General features: G+C 44.9%; 1 protein-coding gene across 4 annotated transcripts in view; it reads left to right on the plus strand.

The window, feature by feature from the left end:
* The window catches only part of LOC138467966 (synaptosomal-associated protein 25-like), a 752,318-nt gene that overhangs the window by 690,386 nt on the left and 43,719 nt on the right, over window positions 1-18,213 (plus strand). For all 4 annotated transcript variants that reach the window (XM_069608316.1, XM_069608318.1, XM_069608315.1 and 1 more), the window contains one exon: window positions 7,998-8,142. In XM_069608316.1, coding sequence (XP_069464417.1) covers window positions 7,998-8,142 — 145 coding nt within the window. The remainder of the gene's footprint in view (window positions 1-7,997; window positions 8,143-18,213) is intronic.

Below are 18,213 nucleotides of genomic sequence, written 5' to 3' on the forward strand. Positions count from 1 at the left end.
TTTATACTGCGCCGGAGAGCTCAAGAAGGGGGTGTCAACAAATGTATGGCTACACATTTGTAGTTTCCAGACCTCTGTGTGCCTATTGACAAGGTTAATCAAGAACCACAACATGCCCTGTGTTTGGAGCAGCAAGGCTAGACACCACAAGAAACAGGACTTTACATATACCGTAAACTCATGCACCGAACAAAGACGGTGTGTTGGGCTAGTTTTAAAATGATAAACATTCAAGTGATCTTTATGCAAATACAAAACCCATTAATTCCCTACAGTGATTTTAATACCCAATGCAATTTAGAAACGGTCCCCTGCGCCACTGTGCACTACTGTGCAAAGTAAAACCTTCCGTCGGGGGCAAGTGTATCTATTCTGGAACCCCTAAGCATTGTTAGGGAGGCATAACCACAGCTGCCTATGCTTCATTGCCTGTATAGCGTATGACAGATAGGAAATACATTACCACTGTGCAAACTGTGTACTGTCTGGAGTGTTCTCAGTGTCTCATGCTCAACACTTTAGCTTAGCGGCACCCCTTCTATACAGTGGGACTGTCATTACACATTGGCCGTGTGAACATGCCTATTGAGGTTATGAGAATTGATTCCGTCTGATGGACTTCAGCTGTGGCCCAATTGGCCCTGGGTTCATAAAGGATCTTGTAGCCCTCCGGGAGGAGAGTGTCAAAACTTGTGACATATCTGGCCATGAACCAAGTCTCAGTGAGAGCGAGAACATCACGATCAAGGTCTTCGGGGAGGTGGCAGATGTCAAAGGAGTGTTTGACAGCAGAGCAAGCATTGAGAGTAGCTATGTGAACCAGGTTGCCAAATTTGAAAGACTTCCGGGGTGGGGTACAGGAGAGAGGTACAAGAATGGGCAGGGGTAGAAGGAGGGGGCAGATGGCCCAGAGAGGAGGAAGCGGCGGGCGCCAAGGGGGAGACAGCAGAGCAGGAGGTGAGTGGCAGCGGAGCTGGAGTGGTAGAAGAGGAAGGTGGAAGAGGAGCCAGAGAGGTGGTAGAGGTAGCGCTAGGTGGTAAAGGGCCCAGAGAGGAGGAAGAGGGGAGAGCCACAGAGGAGGCAGTGGAGGTGGAAGGGAGTGGCAAATGAACCAGAGTGGTAGAGGAAGAAGGTGACTGAGGGGCCAGAGAGGTGGTAGATAGTGTAGCAGGAGAAGGGAGGAAGCTGATAAGACATGGGAGACGCCTATCCAGGAGGAGGAGGTTGGGCTGAGTGCCCTGGACCATGATGGTCCCATTTAGATAGACATTAATGATGGAGGCCAAGTGGACCTACCATCTTGTGTCACCATGTATGGGGGATGAAGAGAAAGGAGAGAGAACAGCGACCATGTGTAGGGTCCATAGGTCCGGAGAGGGAACGACGAAGAGAATGTCAATGTCTGGAGGAGGCACTGATGTGGATGTTAGAGATGGGAAGGCCTGTATTGGAGACCAAGATGTCCTTCTTGAACTTCTTACTTCCAGACTTCGTGAGAGGCATAGGATAGGTGATAGAAAAGCAGTTAGAGAAGATGGGTGAGACTGAGAGCACCATAGAAGGGTGTAGGTGGAAGGAACGGGAAAAGTGAGAGGGAGAAGAGAGAGGAGAGGAAGCACCGCACAGAACTACGCCACACAGGATGCACCACTAGGGACATAGCGGGGGGGCACAGATGGAGGGACAGTAAGGAATGCAACAGAGAAGCACAATCAGAAGCATGTCGACTCAACAGTGGGAACAAACGCACAGGGGAAAGGGCAGAGGAGGCAGGCCTAGAGAGAGGGGGTTGTGAAACAACAACCAACAGTGGCCCAAGTGGACGCACAGAAGAGTAGGCCTAGTTGGCGCCAACAAAAGCCAACACTAAACACAGACATGGACCCTAGTGGGGAAAGGGCACCTAGGGGACACAATAGAAGCAGAATTAATGTACAACTAACAATAAATCAGCAGTAACATGCAGGGGAAGGAACATAGAGAGGCAAAAAGGCCTAGCAGGCACAACAGAGGCAGTATGGACGTAACAGCACAGGAACAACAACCTAGAGGGAGAAAAACACAAAAGAAACAGCAGGGAACAAAAAGCGAGACAACAGTGAGTGAGGAAGCCTATTGGGTGCACAGAGACAATGGCCCTCATTACGAGCATGTAGGTCTGGGAAGTATGGTACCGCTAAGCATGCCGGTACTGTACTTCCCGGACCGCCATACTACGGGCTCTGCTCGCAGGAACCATTTCACTCGCCAGGTTTTTCCTGGCAGGTGTATCGGCACCCACGAGCTGAGCATGTCAGATGCACCAGCACATGCAGAGTTGTGCCGGTGCATCCGACGTCCCCATCCCTATTCAGCCCTATGGGGCAGAATGGGGATGAGGAGGCCCTTGATTCCGGCACCCAAAAATGTCTCTGTGATGAGGAGGATGATGTGCTGGCCCACACGGCACAGGAGGGCCTCCAGTACCTGCACCAGCACTCTGGAGAAGGCAGCCTGTGAAATGCCATGCAGCTGAGTGCTGGAACGTGCCACTGGCCAGGAAGTGCAGGACCGATACCAGCTTTGCCAGCGGTGGTATGGCTGTCCTGATGCGATCCTGCTCCCAATGTCCTCCTGGATGTGGGTCAGGAGTTCATGAATGGTCTCGCTGTTTAGGCGGTACAGGGCACGTATCTGGCTGTCTGTGAGTGCCCAGGGTATGGCCCTTGTGCGAGGGACCATGTCACGCCTCCGCCTTGCCACCTGTATCCCCAGCCTCCTCCTTCTCGTCCTCCTCCTCCTTCTATTCCTGGACTCCTGTCACCACTGCTGCTGCTCCAGTACCAGCAGCTGGACATTAGCATGGAGCACCTCCAGGTCCATGCTAGCAGCAATGAGTGGCAGCATGGTTGTGTTGGAAAGTGTTCTTGGGGAAGGTGTAGCCCTTAAGTACTGTTCCTGTGTGAATTGTGTGCACCTTGGTGGACTGGAAGAACACATAGCCTTACTTCTCTCTGTGTCAATTTACTGGCTGCTCCGAGGTGATGTTATCTCTACCTTGCTTCTGCCAATATTACCAGCAAATATATGCCGGTATTACCAACAAATTCTTGATTGTAATGTGCCGGTCATACCATTGTGCAGGTATTACCAGCAAAGGTTTCATGCGTTGCTGGTATTTCCATTGCCGGTATTACTGGTGCTGGTAATTCCAGATGAGGTGATACCGGTGCCAGTAATTCTGGCAACTGTGTTCCAGAGTGCTCGTACTTTGCCAGACCGGTAAAAGTGCTGCTAGATGGTATTAGCAGCACTTTTAACGTTTACCAGCAAGTTCTAATGACCCCCCTCTGTGTTCAAAGTTACTATTGCTCTATGACCTTTACTACCTACCTGTAAAAGTTTAAAGCTCCTTTTAATACTTAATTCCACCGTCAATCAATGAGTCTTGTTTAGAATTGTTTACGATCTTCAGAGAACATGTTTTCTTACCAGCATGACGCAGTGTAGAAATATCACAAACATAAGTCATACCTTTACGTAAGATTATAGTAGCCATGGGGTCTCTGACAGGGGGCGTGGCAAACTAGCAACCTTTGGCCTGGGGGCAAGTACACTTTTCTGGCCCATGGTGCAGTGGCCCAGGTCCCCAATCTGCGGCCCCAACTTCCATAACAACTAAACTCAATACCAACCTCTTCCCACCACCTACGCATCCTCACGTATATATGTTAGACATTATTGACATTAATGTTCTTTTATGAACATATCTTTCAGTTACATTTGTGTTTTCTTAGAGATCGGCATCCCAGTAAAATGTTTTCACCAGGATATAATTATTTGGTGAAATGGGAAAGCGGTAATTTAAACACAGGTTTCCTCATGTCCCAGTTTTAAATGTATTAGCAGGATACATCTCCTCCCCTCTGATTCCATCCCATCACTTCTTTAGTTTTAAACCAGTGTAAAGAGGTGGAGATGCTAGAGAATGTATTGATAGAGTAGAGCCAGGGGGTCTGACTTTGTTCTAAGAGCCAAATACGCGCTGGCAGAGCAAAACACCAATACATGGTTCCCTGTCTCTTCACCACACAATGCAAAATCCATGCCTGGCACCCTGTCCACCTACCCCACAACATAAGAACCTCACTTGGCATACTGACTCCCCACCAGTACACATTATATAAATGGTTAATATTTATTTATGGAGAAACAATATAGATTATAAACCAATATGAATGAGACTTCACCTGCAGACAGTTAAGGAAAACAAGGCACAGTGATTAAAAGTACATTGTTCAGCATCGCATAATATTTGAATTGTAGATAGCTTCTCTGTTCCACAGCGTCAAATTTAAACAGCAGAGGAGACTTCATGTCAAGTCATAAAGTAGTACACTGTTCAATTAATCAGAATTTCAAAGCACCAATCCACATGATAATGCAACCTGACAACATATAAGAGGCGTCTCACTTGAAACAATGTTAATGTAGCAAGAATGTATCACTTTGCTCAGAAAAAAGAAAGGGATTGTGTCAGTCCTACAATCAGATGCAGTGGCATGCACATTAGGCACAGATCTCAGCAACAGACATTACATCTTCTGAGCTCTCTTTACAGATGTGTACCTCTGTCTCATTTACTCTATTGCCTTACCAATCAATCCCTGATGTCCATCCTTTGCACCACATCCTCAATGCCCCTTTACCGCCTTCCTTGCTATTAACTTTCAGACTTCATTTTCCTTTCTGTGCCATCCCTTAACCCTTAACTACATCACCCCCGCTTATGTCGCTCACTCCCCCTTTACTTGCCCACATTGCTCAGTCAACAATTCCTTGTCACTCACCCCTTCTATTGCCCTCTCTCATATGTAGATGGTAGACCACTTTGATTTGCTAGTTAGATTCCGCCAGACATGATGAGAAGCAGTGGTCGGGGTCTTGATGGTAAATGTGGTTATGGGGTCTGTACGTGGACAGTGTGGAGCAAAAGATGCAAGGGGGACTTGGCTTTTATTTTACTCTACTCCCAATATGCAATTTCTTTGAAATTTGGCTACATGTTTTAATTCATGGAAGCAGAGGGTACAGTAATGGGAGTCCGTCTGGGATCTGGTGATGAAGAAGGAGCAAAAGCGATCTATTATATTTATTTGTGTTTTCAATGAAGTCGGAGTGCAGGGCTCAAGTCGAAGGTATACGCGGGGGGACAGAGTCCCCCAATGTTTTCAGAGGTGGACTCAGTCCCCCCCACCTAAAATGAGAAACATTGAATGTCCTCTTTGAATTAATGAATTAAATCCGACTCCGGGGATCCAACCACAGTCGTCAGGTTAGTAGGCTGGACACTTCACCACTGCACTATATAACCTCATTAAAAATGACAAACAACTAATGGTAAAATGTCCCATTTTGGTACTGCAAGTCCCAGGGAAAAATATGTATTGGTACTTAGAGTTTACAACATGCATATCTTTTAACGTTTTCAAAAACACTATTAGAAGAAAATATTGTGTGTGTGTTGTTTTTATGAAATTGTTGATGAGTCCCCACACTTACGTTTTTTGGACTTGACCCCTGTTGGAGTGTATGTGTGCATGTATTTGCACGCGAGTGTGTTTGTGTGTGTGTGTGTTTATGTTCAGTTTGTGTGACTAGGGTCATATGTTTCAGCATTTTTGTAAATGGGTAAAATATATGTGGAAGAAGGTATCAATGTTCATATATCTAAAATGTGAATATATTGTGGATTTGTATGTGTGTCTTTTGCTGCTCAGATAAGAGTGTTCAGGAGAAGGACAACAAATAGCAAATGTAGGGGAGGATGGTCATTCAGAGTTGGGTGTTAATGATAAAATCGGCAGCATCTGGCAAATACTGACGATGTTACTTTCTGTCCAATTCAGGGTGTGATCGTATACAGTGAGCAGTATTTCATGGGAATACTGGCGACAGTAATTTAGTTGGACTTTCTGCTGAAAATCTGCCTATCTTTTCCTCCACCTAAGAGGTAGAGTTCAAAAAACAAAATGGGCCCCAATTCTTTGAAAACCCATTTTACTCTGCAGAAGGGAAATGCAGGTGCTTCCTTTCAAAACAGCGAAAAAAGGTTTTGCAAAGAGACATGAAAAGGGGGTGAAAAGGTAGCCATCTCTCATGCCACCCCCCCTCCCCCCGCATCGCCTTACCCATGTTATGTATGGAGGGATCAGAATGGACCCTTTTGTACATCAAACATGTAAAGTAGTGATATCATCTACTACTGTAGATAATCTGTTTCCACCTTCACAATGTATGTGTAAAATGACAGAATGTTGTTTTCAAAAACACCTTTATGCATCACCACCAGCCGGGTGGTATTCCTAAAATACCTGTAGAGGTGTTGCAAAAATACTACCTTCACTGATGGTAAACTTTCAATTGGAAGTATTTTCTGAAATACCAAGTCTGAATGACCCCCTTAGTTTGTATTATACTAATAATTAATACCTGAATGTTACATCAAACAATCCAACAATGATTTAATTAAGCACCATACTGTAATATGACTGGCTGCTATTCAGGATGATATTAAACTATTTTTGTAATGAACCCAATCAGTGATCAAGAAATTCCCCAAGCACAGGGGAAACATTCTTACAGGACAGACTCAAATACGATTTGGACCCTTACTTCTTTCATAAGTAGGAGTCCTGATAAGCTGCTGAGGGCTGTAACAGACCAGTGGTGTAATGCACGCACTGTTGTCAACATTACCATACAGGGTCACACAGTCCATCATTTAAATGCATACTTTGCTGCTGGGGTGTATTAACAGGCCCCTGTGTCTAGGCTCTTCTGCCACTCACTCACCCACTGTGGAGGCCCAGGTGTGGGGGCCAATCAGACACATCTGGAACTTTGCTAAAGTCAAGACAAGTGTTTAACCCCTTCTAAACCGAAGCCGAGCAGGCCTTGCAGCACTTGGTTCCTTCGAGGCAGGCTGGATCCTGAAGGATTTTACTTTTCAATATTTTTTCTTTTTACATTTTGCAACTCTGGCCCAGGGAGCAACAACCCAGCCAGCCTAGGGGGCAATTGCCCCCTTGCCCCTTTTCCCAGTCCCATGTGATATAATAGGTTTAACTGTTGCCTTGAGTAAAAGAGAATTGAACAGATGTTCTATCCGACCTATTGTACACAGCACTGTGAATGCACTGCTTCAACTCATTTTACACTCTTCGATCGACCAATGTACTAATCAGGAGAAGGCACATGGGATGTGTCCGATGGGTCACCCATGAGCCAACTCGAGAATATTGACGAGGCATCCCAGCAGAGCATGTGGGTCCAGAAGCCTGCAAGAGACAGCAGTCTTCCATGACTGCATTCACTTTCGCAGTGCACAATGCAGTGCAGTATTCATTCTGGCTGCTATCCAATAATGCGCCAGTGTGTGCAATGGAAAAGTAACTGCAGTGCAGAGGAAACCAAAGCAGTGCAGGAAATGTTCAATCAAGGGGGACCATTGCTGGCACTCTGAAGCCCACCCATGTCCCATGCCCTGTGAAAGATGTCCACCATGGATCCCTTCCACTTTGCAAATTGTTACTATTTTTTCAGGGTTTGCGTAACCATTCAATGCTTTGCGAATGCATGATCCAAAGTTTAAAAAAAATGATAGGTTGACTTGTGATGTGCAAGGAAGAGGAGAATGGCCTATTCCCAGGCAATGCCATTTGCAATTAGCAAGCATTTTCAATGTATACATTGCAAACTCCACTGTCAATTGTGAACTGCAATATGCCTTTTTACATTGGAAACGTTGGTTTTCCATTCGCAAAATCTCTAATTTTGCATTCGGCTCGTTTTGCAAAAGCAATAAACACTTCAAACATCCGGCTGAATTCGTTTTAAAGTACCTTATCCATATGCATTTGGACCATGTTTAATGTAAATGTTATCCTTTATCTTCTTGAACATCATTGATATACTTTGTGGGATAGAAACCAACATCTGTGTGCTTCTTATTTCAGAGTAACAAACGATGCTCGAGAAAATGAAATGGATGATAACCTTGAGCAGGTTGGTGGTGTGATCGGAAATCTTCGACACATGGCATTGGATATGGGTAACGAGATCGACACACAAAATCGCCAAATTGACAGGATCATGGAGAAGGTGAGCACAAAAGGATATAGAATTAAAGATTTGGACCCCTATTTAACCAATGAACTATTTACGCGTAACGAATTTGACATTGGAATTTGAGAGTCTAGTAATGTTACCGAGGAGCCTCGAGATGCCAGCGCATCTTCTGACTTGTGCCAAGAAATCAAGCTGGCCCATTGACAAAGGACATCTGGTCATTTAAAAACCCATCTTGAATTTACAAAGGGTACACACTTTCAAATGCCCAGGAATGAGGGCCCTCCCCCTGTGCATATTGAAACAGATGCAAAGCATGAAAGGATCATTTCTGACCCTGTCTTGATTTTTTTTTTTTTTAAGTTTCACAACCGCAGTTTAAAACAGGGCTTTGACACTTGAATTTCTATCCCGCACACAGGGATGAAAATATTTGTTTTTCTTTTTTTGTTTGAGCATTTCACCTAGACGGCCCTTTAATGGCCTGGCCGGTAAAATGTACTCCCAGCAACTACATGTTTTTTTTTATCCTGCCATACATTAGTGTAAGGAACACAGTCTTGACACTCTGGAAATGCTGTGGTAACCTTTGCGAATAAGGTGACCCGAGCATTTCAGCAATTAACGCAAATGAAACAAGCACATTGTCAGTACTCCTTTCATTTGCACCCATTTTGCACTGTATTTTGTCCATTGGTGTATGCCATGCTGTAACGACTTCTGCTCTGCCGGAGTACCCAGACGAGTAGCGGCTAATCCACCTACTCAGCCCTCACACTTCTGCAAAAAAGCAGTAATCTCAATCATAGAGGTAAAGCAGGCACAGTCAAGAGATGTATCCCCCCCCCCTTTGTAGTAACGTGGGCCTAGGTAAGTGTACGCTATTCGAAGCAGTGAGAATGTGAGACAGTAGCAAACTTAGAAGGAATAGCACAACAGTTCCAAAATAAAAGAATGTCCAATCAATGTTCCATCGAATTATATATACTTAAATTAAATGAATCAATTATACAACTAATAAAAACACTACACAAACCGACCCCTGTAAATGAAGACAGAACATTTAGAGCAAATATGTGTGCACTCTGGATAATTTAGCAGGGAGTAAAAAGGCAAGTATTGCAATAATATCCCTCAGATAATATGTACTTTAGGAGAAAGTTGCAACAAGGGCGTTATTCAGTCTCTAGGCCTTATCCAAACATGAACCAATGAGACAGGGGCTCTCAATAGTACATAATTCCATTACTTAGGCGGTTTGACTGGGTCAAACCCGGCTTTGGGACACAATGCTTAAGGGCAAGTCTGTGTCAAGTTGGGTTCAGGGAAGCTCCATGCCGGTCGAAAAATGCAACGAGTCATGCAGGTCAAGGGATCACAAGTAGTGATTCGACGATCAAGCGTGGTTCAAAATACTGCGTACTGCTGGTTGGGTCGATGAGTGACGCAATGCTCCAGTGGTTCAAATCTAGCTGCGCAATCCAAAGTCCTGGTGGTTCGATGCTTGGATTGAAGATGGGAGAGGATTGGAATCCTAAGCAGGCTTGCTTTTATCCAGTCCCCTGTGATCTTTTACCTATAAAAGAGGGGGTCTCCCACACCTTTAATTCACTTTTGGAACTTCAGGGACATCAGTAAGAATTCACCTGGACCCAGTTGGGAAAGCAGTCATTTGAAAAACCCTCTGCCAGATGTGAAGACAGTGTTCTAAAGCAGAAGAAAGCATTGCTCACTACCCATCCCCAGAGCACATTGGGGGTGACTTTGCTGAGGACCCAGGCCTGCTGCTCTGTGAGCAAAACTCCCCAGTTTGGGAGAACAGAGACTGAAAATTACTGACCTTGTCCTGACGGCCCTTGCCACCTGATGTGATACCAGTCTGCTCACACTCAAAATGCCTTGTTCCGCAGTAATTGGAGGGAACAGATGGGGAAAAATGCCCACATAATAGCACGATGGAGGAACCCTTACTCAAACCCATGTGTGCTCTCTGACTGCTCTAACTCCACCCCTTTCTCAAGCCTACAACCTCAAAGACTCTCTGGTTTGCCACCCCTTTTGAGGCAGTCGATACGGAAGCGCCTCTTTAAAGGATGCTCTCGGGAGATGGCCTGGTTGAGCTACAGGGACTGGCAGGGAAGAGTTACTCATCCTCCCAGGGAGTCGGTAGAGGCAGGCATTCTGCCTTTTGTCTCATTCACTCGAATGCAGAGTGTCAGGCTGCCTGGAATCCACATAGCCTATAAAAGCTGGCCTGAGCTGACAGGGTTGACTCTGCTATGCTACAGATCAGATGTGTCTTTAATAGTTTTGTGAATTACCAGCCACCATACCAAAATGTAGGTATGGCTTATATTTCAAGATTATCCAGCCATGAGGTGGTAGCTCGTCATAATTATTAAGGTTCTGGGTCAACGATGCAGATTTAAATGCAACCTCTGTCTGCAGTGGCTTTGCTATCAGATGCATCTGTCAAACAGGGCACCTGTGACCTCTGAACCTGCTGTGTACGGAAAATGCTACCATGGTTCTTTTCAGACATATGGCACAATTGTTCTGATAAGGTGGAATTGTTGATGAAAAGCATGAGTGTTTTGTAAAAACTGATATTGTGCTCACTGAATCCATGTGTATAGGGGCCTGGCCCGAGGTCCCCACATGGGTTTAGGGTTTCCATGCATTCATAGGTATTGGGAATGTCCCCGAGGCTTACATATGAAGGCAGGTCCCTGGCACACAACAGCCTTAATACATTTTACAGGTCCCTTTTGTGAATCAGGGGCTTGGAGGAGTGAAATGCAGTTGCAGACACGAGAACAGACATGAGAAGGCAACATACCTGTTGCATTCTGTGTTCAAGTTCATTGGTGAACGAAGCCCATATATGTTGCCTGTGTGCTCATTGAAACCACAAAAATCCCCTATGCACATGCCTTTACAAAGACATTTCTGGCTTAGACCCATACTGTGTGTGATAGGGATATGCAACGGAAAGGGCAGCACATGTTGGATTGCATCACTTATTCATATAGGACATCTTGGGGGGGGGGCGTTCTCCCTTTCTGTGAAATACTCAAAAGCAAAACGCATTACCATCCCTGTTTGGGGGATGGAAATGCAAGTGGGACAGATGCACATTAAGCCGCCGCTGTCACACATGAAGAAACAATTATCACGGGTTCTGAAATGACGCTGTCATTATTTGATTCTTCCGCGAATTCAGGATGCACCTTTAAAATTAGCAGAAACTCACCCTGATATTTGCAAATGTGCAAAGGAGTGAAAAGGGGCGTCTGAAGGAGTGCATCTAAGCTGCTCTCATTCAGATGCCCCTTGAGAATGCGCCTGCTCCTTTTCTTAGCGCAAGCGAAGAGATGCTCTAGCCCATCTCATCATTTGTGTCAAGAAATGGTTTCAGAATCTGGTTAGAAATTCATTATCTGAATAATGCCCTGTTTGGAAGCACTGGTGCACGTTCCAGTGGTGGCTGGGGACGTTTTTTGGTGGCTGGGTGTAAACGTTTGCCTCAAAAATGCAGGAGCGACCGAGCATAGCAAGTGTGACACACATGATCACAGTTCAAAGGTGTTTGACTCTGTTGAATCGGAAGCGGCCTTGGTACTGAGCATTGAGTCACAGACTCGCGAGGACAAGTGCGGCTTGATTCACGTTGAGTGGTTCTTTCCTCAAAGCATTTTCGGCTCGCTGATCGTACTGCACCAGGAAGACACTGTGCTCGGAAAACATTCCCCGACAGTGTGGCGCAAGCTACCTGAAATTCTAGTCCTAGGGGCCGGCCGCCACTCAGAGCTGTCCCACAGAGGTTTGCTCAGAAGGATTGCCCTTGGGCAGTGCGGGCTGTTTGCTGTGGGCAGACCCGGAGCTAATTGCCAGTTCGACTCGGCTAACAGAGGTATGTTGGGGGAGCTCTAGCTGCCGATTGTCGAGTGCTGGGCTCCATAAAGGAGCGGATGGTGAGCCTGTGAGCCTGTGCCCCACAATTTAGTAGGGACTGAGCCTGAGTGGAGAGCCACAGGATAGGTAGTGAGGAATATCTGTTGTCCCGGGCCCCTCCAGTGGCTGTTTAAAGTACATCTAATCTATTATTTACTGAGGTTAGCGGGTTCATCAGCATATGAAGCAGTGAATGCGTGCATATTGCAATAACACCATTAGTACTATTAGCTATAGCTCTCCTTGTTGGGATTGCATACCTTGCCTGGCCATTGGACCCCCCCTCCATTGATTGACGATCTAACTACGGCCGTTCCCTTTTTTGGACCTGGCCTCAATCCAGACTCATATGCTGACCGCTATCTCTAGCTGGTGATCAGGAACAGGAGCTCCCAGGGATTGACGATTGGAGGATACAAGTTATGTTATTTCATTTGTTATGTTATTTCATTTGTATGGCGCCAAAGCCCGAAGGCATCCAGGCGCCGGAAGAAAAGAAAGTAGGCCCTATCTAATACACATAGGTAGCTGGATCAGAATATTATGAGAAGAGGAAAGTCTTTAACTGTTTCCGAAACATCATAAGATTGTTTGTATTATGCAGAGACACCGGAAGGGCATTCCAGGCCTGTGCGGCCTGTACATGAAAGGCGCGGCCATTGCCACAAGCTCTTTTCACTCGATCGACGTGTAGAGAGCAGGATTTAGCTGAGCGAAGAGATCTGCTAGGTAAGTATATCTTTAACCTATTCTTGAGATATATGGGCACATCACCATAGATACATTTATGGCAGGTTGTCAGGATCTTGAATTGTATTCTAGCTGAAACTGGCAGCCAATGGAGACTCCTCCTAGCTGCGGATGTGGGCTCTAAGCGCTTCATCAGAAAGACAATGCGTACTCCAGAGTTTTGAATCTTTTGGAGTCTTTGCAAGTCAACTTTCTTCGCCCCTCCCAAAAGAACGTTACAATAGTCCACTCTAGGCAGTATTACGGCGCGGACTAATTTTTTTCCGTTTTCCTCTGAGACCAGCGGGGCGACTTGACGAAGCACTTTCAGATGATAGTTAGTGCTTTTCACAATAGCGTCAACGTGGGCCTTGTTGTCTAAACTGGCCTCCAAATAGGTGCCCAAGGTCTTAACCTTGGATACCACTGGTATCTGACAGCCATCGACCAAAAAGCTGTTATACTGAGAACCCAACTTCTCTCTGGCTTGTCTGGGACCATATAGCATTAGCTCTGTTTTGGTGGAGTTAAGGCAGAGCCAATTTGTTGCCATCCAGCTTTTTACCATTTGGTAGACCCAGACTAAGTTTTGTTGGTCCTTACTATGGTCTCCATTGACCTCGAGTGTCAACTGGAAGTCGTCTGCATAATAGCAGAAAAAGAGGTCTGAATTCTCAAGATCCCTACATAAAGGAATGATATAAATGTTAAAGAGCAAGGGGGAGAGGCAAGCCCCGTGAGGGACTCCACAGATGGTGATATCAGCATCAGAATCACTCTCACCCCAATGCACTCGAGAACTACGTCCTTCAAGGAATGACTTGAGCCAGGTTATTGCCTCCACTGAGAGGCCTCCAACCGTAGACATGCGGTCTAACAGAATCTTATGATCAAGCAAGTCAAAAGCTGCCGAAAGATCGAGTAGCATCAGCAGTCCCGACTATCCAGATTCCATTCCAGATAGCATGTGTGTCTGCAGATCCAACAAGGCACTCTCAGTGCCATGGAAACTACAGAACCCTGACTGTTTGGTATGAAAGATATTTCTTTCTGCCACATGTGCCTGCAGTTGTAACGTGGCCACTTTATCCACAAGTTTTAGGAAGAAAAGGGTGTTAGTGATTGGTCCGAGGTTTGCGGCATCATTAGGGTCTAAACCAACCTTTTTCAACAAAGGAGTAACTACTACATGCTTTATAGATGAGGGAATGTGATTAGTACGAAAAGAGGAGTTTACAAAACGACAAAGAAAAGGGGCAAATACGTCCTTGTATTCTAATATGATTTTCGATGGTAGAAGTTCACCAGGACAACTAGTCGGGTGCATGGCTCGCATAATGTTACAAATGTCTGTTATAGTGTGTTCTTTGAAATTAAACTTAGCTTGGGGTTGTTGCGGAGATTGTTCTCCTTTGGAAAAGGATTTAGATGTAACTTTGGGTTTAGACTGTGTCTCTCGATCACTGTCATGATTAGGTTCGCTGAGGGTGCTACTGAGAGTTATTTTGGCTAGTTCTTGGAGGATTTTGCTTTGGGCCGTTTTCAAGTTATCGGAAAAAGTCTTTTGTACCTTTTTACAATCATCCCTAGTGGGTTTAATGACTGGGTTTATACTTGCAGGTTTTTCCCAAGATCTTAGAAGAGGAAAAAGCTCTTTGGTTTGATTTCCAGCATTAGTAATTAGATTGTTGTAGAAGTTATGCTTAGCTTGTACAATTTTCAACTTATATTCCTTAGCCTTAATTTTCCAGATCTCTAGGTTTTCTGGTGTATTATCTTTTTGCCAGGTATGTTCCGCCTGTCATTTAGCTGTTTTCAATGTTGCCAATGCTGGAGTAAACCATCGATGATGGTTAGGGGTATCTCTAACCTTTCTAACCTTCAAAGGTGCAACATGATCCAGCATTTTTAAAATTTGATCGTTATAGGTACTAATAAGTACTTCTGACTGTCTACGTCCTTAGCAGATTCCATTATCATCTCCAAGCATGCTGAAAGAATAGAAGGCGTAACCAGCTTCATGTTCCGTCCAAGCGATTCGTGCATGGGTTCATGTTTCCTGGGATGAGTGATAGGAAGTGTCGATTGAAAGTGTATGAAGGAGTGATCCGACCAAGGGTGCAGCATTGGGCGCCTTTTGACCATTTAACCAACATTGGAGTAGGTTGGTGGCTACTTCAATCTGGTGTGCAACCTGGAACATAAGACACATGATCAGGAGACTGCAGGCTTATAGCCTTTGATCCAGGTCAGGCTGAAAAATCCATCTAAGAGTAACTATTGAGACTGTACTTCTAATCTGCTAAATGCTCCTGAGCCTGACAAGCAGGAAATCTACAGGTGACTGTGGGGTAATTTTTCTCACTCTCCATAATATAATGGAATGTTAGCCCTGTCACCTGCTGGCCGTTGATTTAGCCACTATAATAACGGGTGGAAAGTGCTACACTAAAGATCAGACGATCTTAACTGGATACGATATCTACTGACTATTCTGAAATGCAGCATGGAAAAAGGGCCGCCCAATCTAAATACAATTTACGGAAAACAAAGACACAACCTAAGAAGGAGAACGTGGAGATGCAAGCGAAGGAGAACAAATCTAAAGCTAAAAAGAAAATGAAGTACTCCAAGCCGGCCAATCAAGGTGTAATTACTGGGTTCTTCCCTGTGAATCCACTCCCGGAAATCAATTCAACAACAATTGAGGAAACATCAGTTCCAGGCCCTAGTGGCAGTATTCTCATGAACTCAAATCATTTCAATGGAGGGAGCTGTGTTTAAATATACAGAGAGGGATGTCATCGCAAATACCAATAACGGTGGTAAGTGGCACTTTAACTCACAATGAAAGTAATACGAGTATCCAGCCTGGTCTACTCAACTCCAGTGGGAGCTATGGGCAAATGCTGGCTTCCCCTAACCCAGTAATGGCTTCCATGGAGGATGTACCTGACAAAGAGGCGGAAGATCCTGATTGTCTGTATCCTGGTGCAAATGAGATTGCTGTACTTCAGTCCTCAGTCGCATCACTCCAATTTGCACTTAAGATCCTCCTACAAATGTCTGGACGTATTTTGGCAAACACTAACATCCTTACCATGGCACAGGAACAGAAGGAACTAGATGACGAGGAGGTGGAAGACAATCCCTCCGAAGCTATTCGCATTGCGGAAGGAAGTGAAGAGCAGCAATGTTCGGAGGAGGCTGAAGCTAACCCCTTCGAAACTATCTATAGTGTGGAAGGAAGTGATGTACAACAAGGCAATGAGATCAACTTAGACCAAGAACAAGGTCCTCAAGTATTCTACTCATGGAAGCAGCGTAGATTAGCGAGGAAGGCATTAAGAAACAAAAAACCAAGTGCTCCCCCCTTCTCACTGGGAGCCCTGACAACGTATGATTCCTGCTTAAAGAAATTACGAAAATAATAGCTAGCGCGAAGGAAAGGGCCTCTCCGGCCAAGGTTTGCCTAACTAGCTGCATACTACCGGAGGAAGAGAAGACGAAACATCTGGTTGATGATGAGGAATTACTGGAGATAGAGGATTTGGGAGAAGACTTAAGATCACCAGTGAGCCCAGAGAAAGCAGTAAGAACAGTGGGCAAAGGAGAAATTCCGGTGCCTACATCACCCAAGCTGGGTAAAGATTGTAAAGACACCACTGACAATCGCATTGCCTGATTAAGAACTTATATCAGGGTTGCAAAAACAGCTGGCTAGCACGATCTTAGCTATTAGTTAGATTCAACTGTGTACCGCAACTTCGAGTTCTTACATCTGTTGTTTTTTTATTTGTTGAACCACTGAAAGGTCCAAACCCCAATGTCTCTGCTCTACATTGTACTTTCTTATCCACACCGCGGATGATTAGAAAGTACAAAGATGAACTGAGGGCAGTTGATGTTGACATTGATGCAGACTTAAATGAGATGGATCCTAGTTCTATACAAGAAGATATGTCAACTCCAGTCTTAGAACCAGCCTGTCTCAAACCGACCGAAGGGAAAAATGTGGAACTCGCTGAAGTACAACAAGTGCTCAAATGGTTGATGGAATCTCTGCCGGGGGTGCTAGCCAATCACTGAGCTTTTACGTTTCTTACATGGAATTGCAGAGGTTTTGCCCATTTGCTGAGAACAGAGGGTTCTGTTGAATTCTTAGCAAAACATAGTTGCATCTGTCTGCAAGAGACTTGGGCGATGGACTCCATGATATTAGATGGTTTTGTGGTGTACCGAGCATATAGAAAAAAGGGGCGAAAGAGGTTGTCCATTTGGGGGATTACTTATGGGGTGACAAACACATTGGTTTCCAGAAGGATTAACTGTAACCAGGAGGATAATCTCATGGCTGTGGAGGTGGAGTACCGGGAGGAATGTAGTCCCCAGAGATTCCTCATTGTAAATCTGTGTAATCCTCGTGGAGCAGTAGTAAGAGAAAAAATACAAGAAGCATTCCATGACCTTATGACATCTTGGATAATAAAATCAGGCAACTCTGCAGTAATAGTAGTGGGGGAATTCAACTGCCATATGACAGGTGAGGGGGTAATCTCATCGTACCCTAAGCTAAATGACAAGTGTGTAATGATCCACGGGATAAGAGAGATAGAGGGCTTAGGATGGCTCCAACTGTTTGCATCATGGGAACTAGAGATGATTAATGGTCGTACCCTTAGTGATAGTCCTGGGAAACATACATGGACTAACAGGGCAGCCACCAGTACCTTAGAATGTATATTTATGTGTCCTATAATGCAGCTCCAAGTTACGGACATGAAAGTGATTTTTAACAACTAGAGCGATCATGCAATACTCCAGTGCACCCTCCACATCCCTGGGTCAGTCCCACCAAAATCGAATATTAGCAGAATTAATGCCAACAATACAGGTACTAGAATTAGCTGGTCTGATATGAATATAAGATCGGCAATTGAAGCCTTGGACACCAAGAACACCCCTAGTTTTCCTGATTTCAATTCCATGTCCATTAATGATATCGAAGAATGGATTCTGGCATTTTCGTGCAAACACGCAGTCACCAGTATGGGTTATATGGTAAGAACTGAAGGTAATAGCCTACCCTACAACAAAGAGATAAGAGATGCTAAGAGGGGCCTCAGAACAGAACTCTGCAGAATTAAGGTCAAGAATTTGCCAGTGCTACAGTACTGTGATAGGGTGAGGAAAGTTAAAAACAGATATAGAGCCTCCATAAAGAATATAAAAATGGTAGAACAAAATCGTGCTTATCAAAGGGCAGTGCAGACTATCTGCTCTAAAAACTCATGCAGTAAGTATTTGGTCACTCCTGAGGGAGGCGAAGGACAATGATAAAGGTCAATTAGCTAACCCTATCAGTGGGCGGATTGGGAAAAGATTTTGGAAGGACGAAACTCAGGGGATGAGGTAACTGAG

The sequence above is a fragment of the Ambystoma mexicanum genome, chromosome 4q (assembly GCF_040938575.1).
Source record: "Ambystoma mexicanum isolate Mex_15411 chromosome 4q, UKY_AmexF1_1, whole genome shotgun sequence".
Taxonomy (NCBI): domain Eukaryota; kingdom Metazoa; phylum Chordata; class Amphibia; order Caudata; family Ambystomatidae; genus Ambystoma; species Ambystoma mexicanum.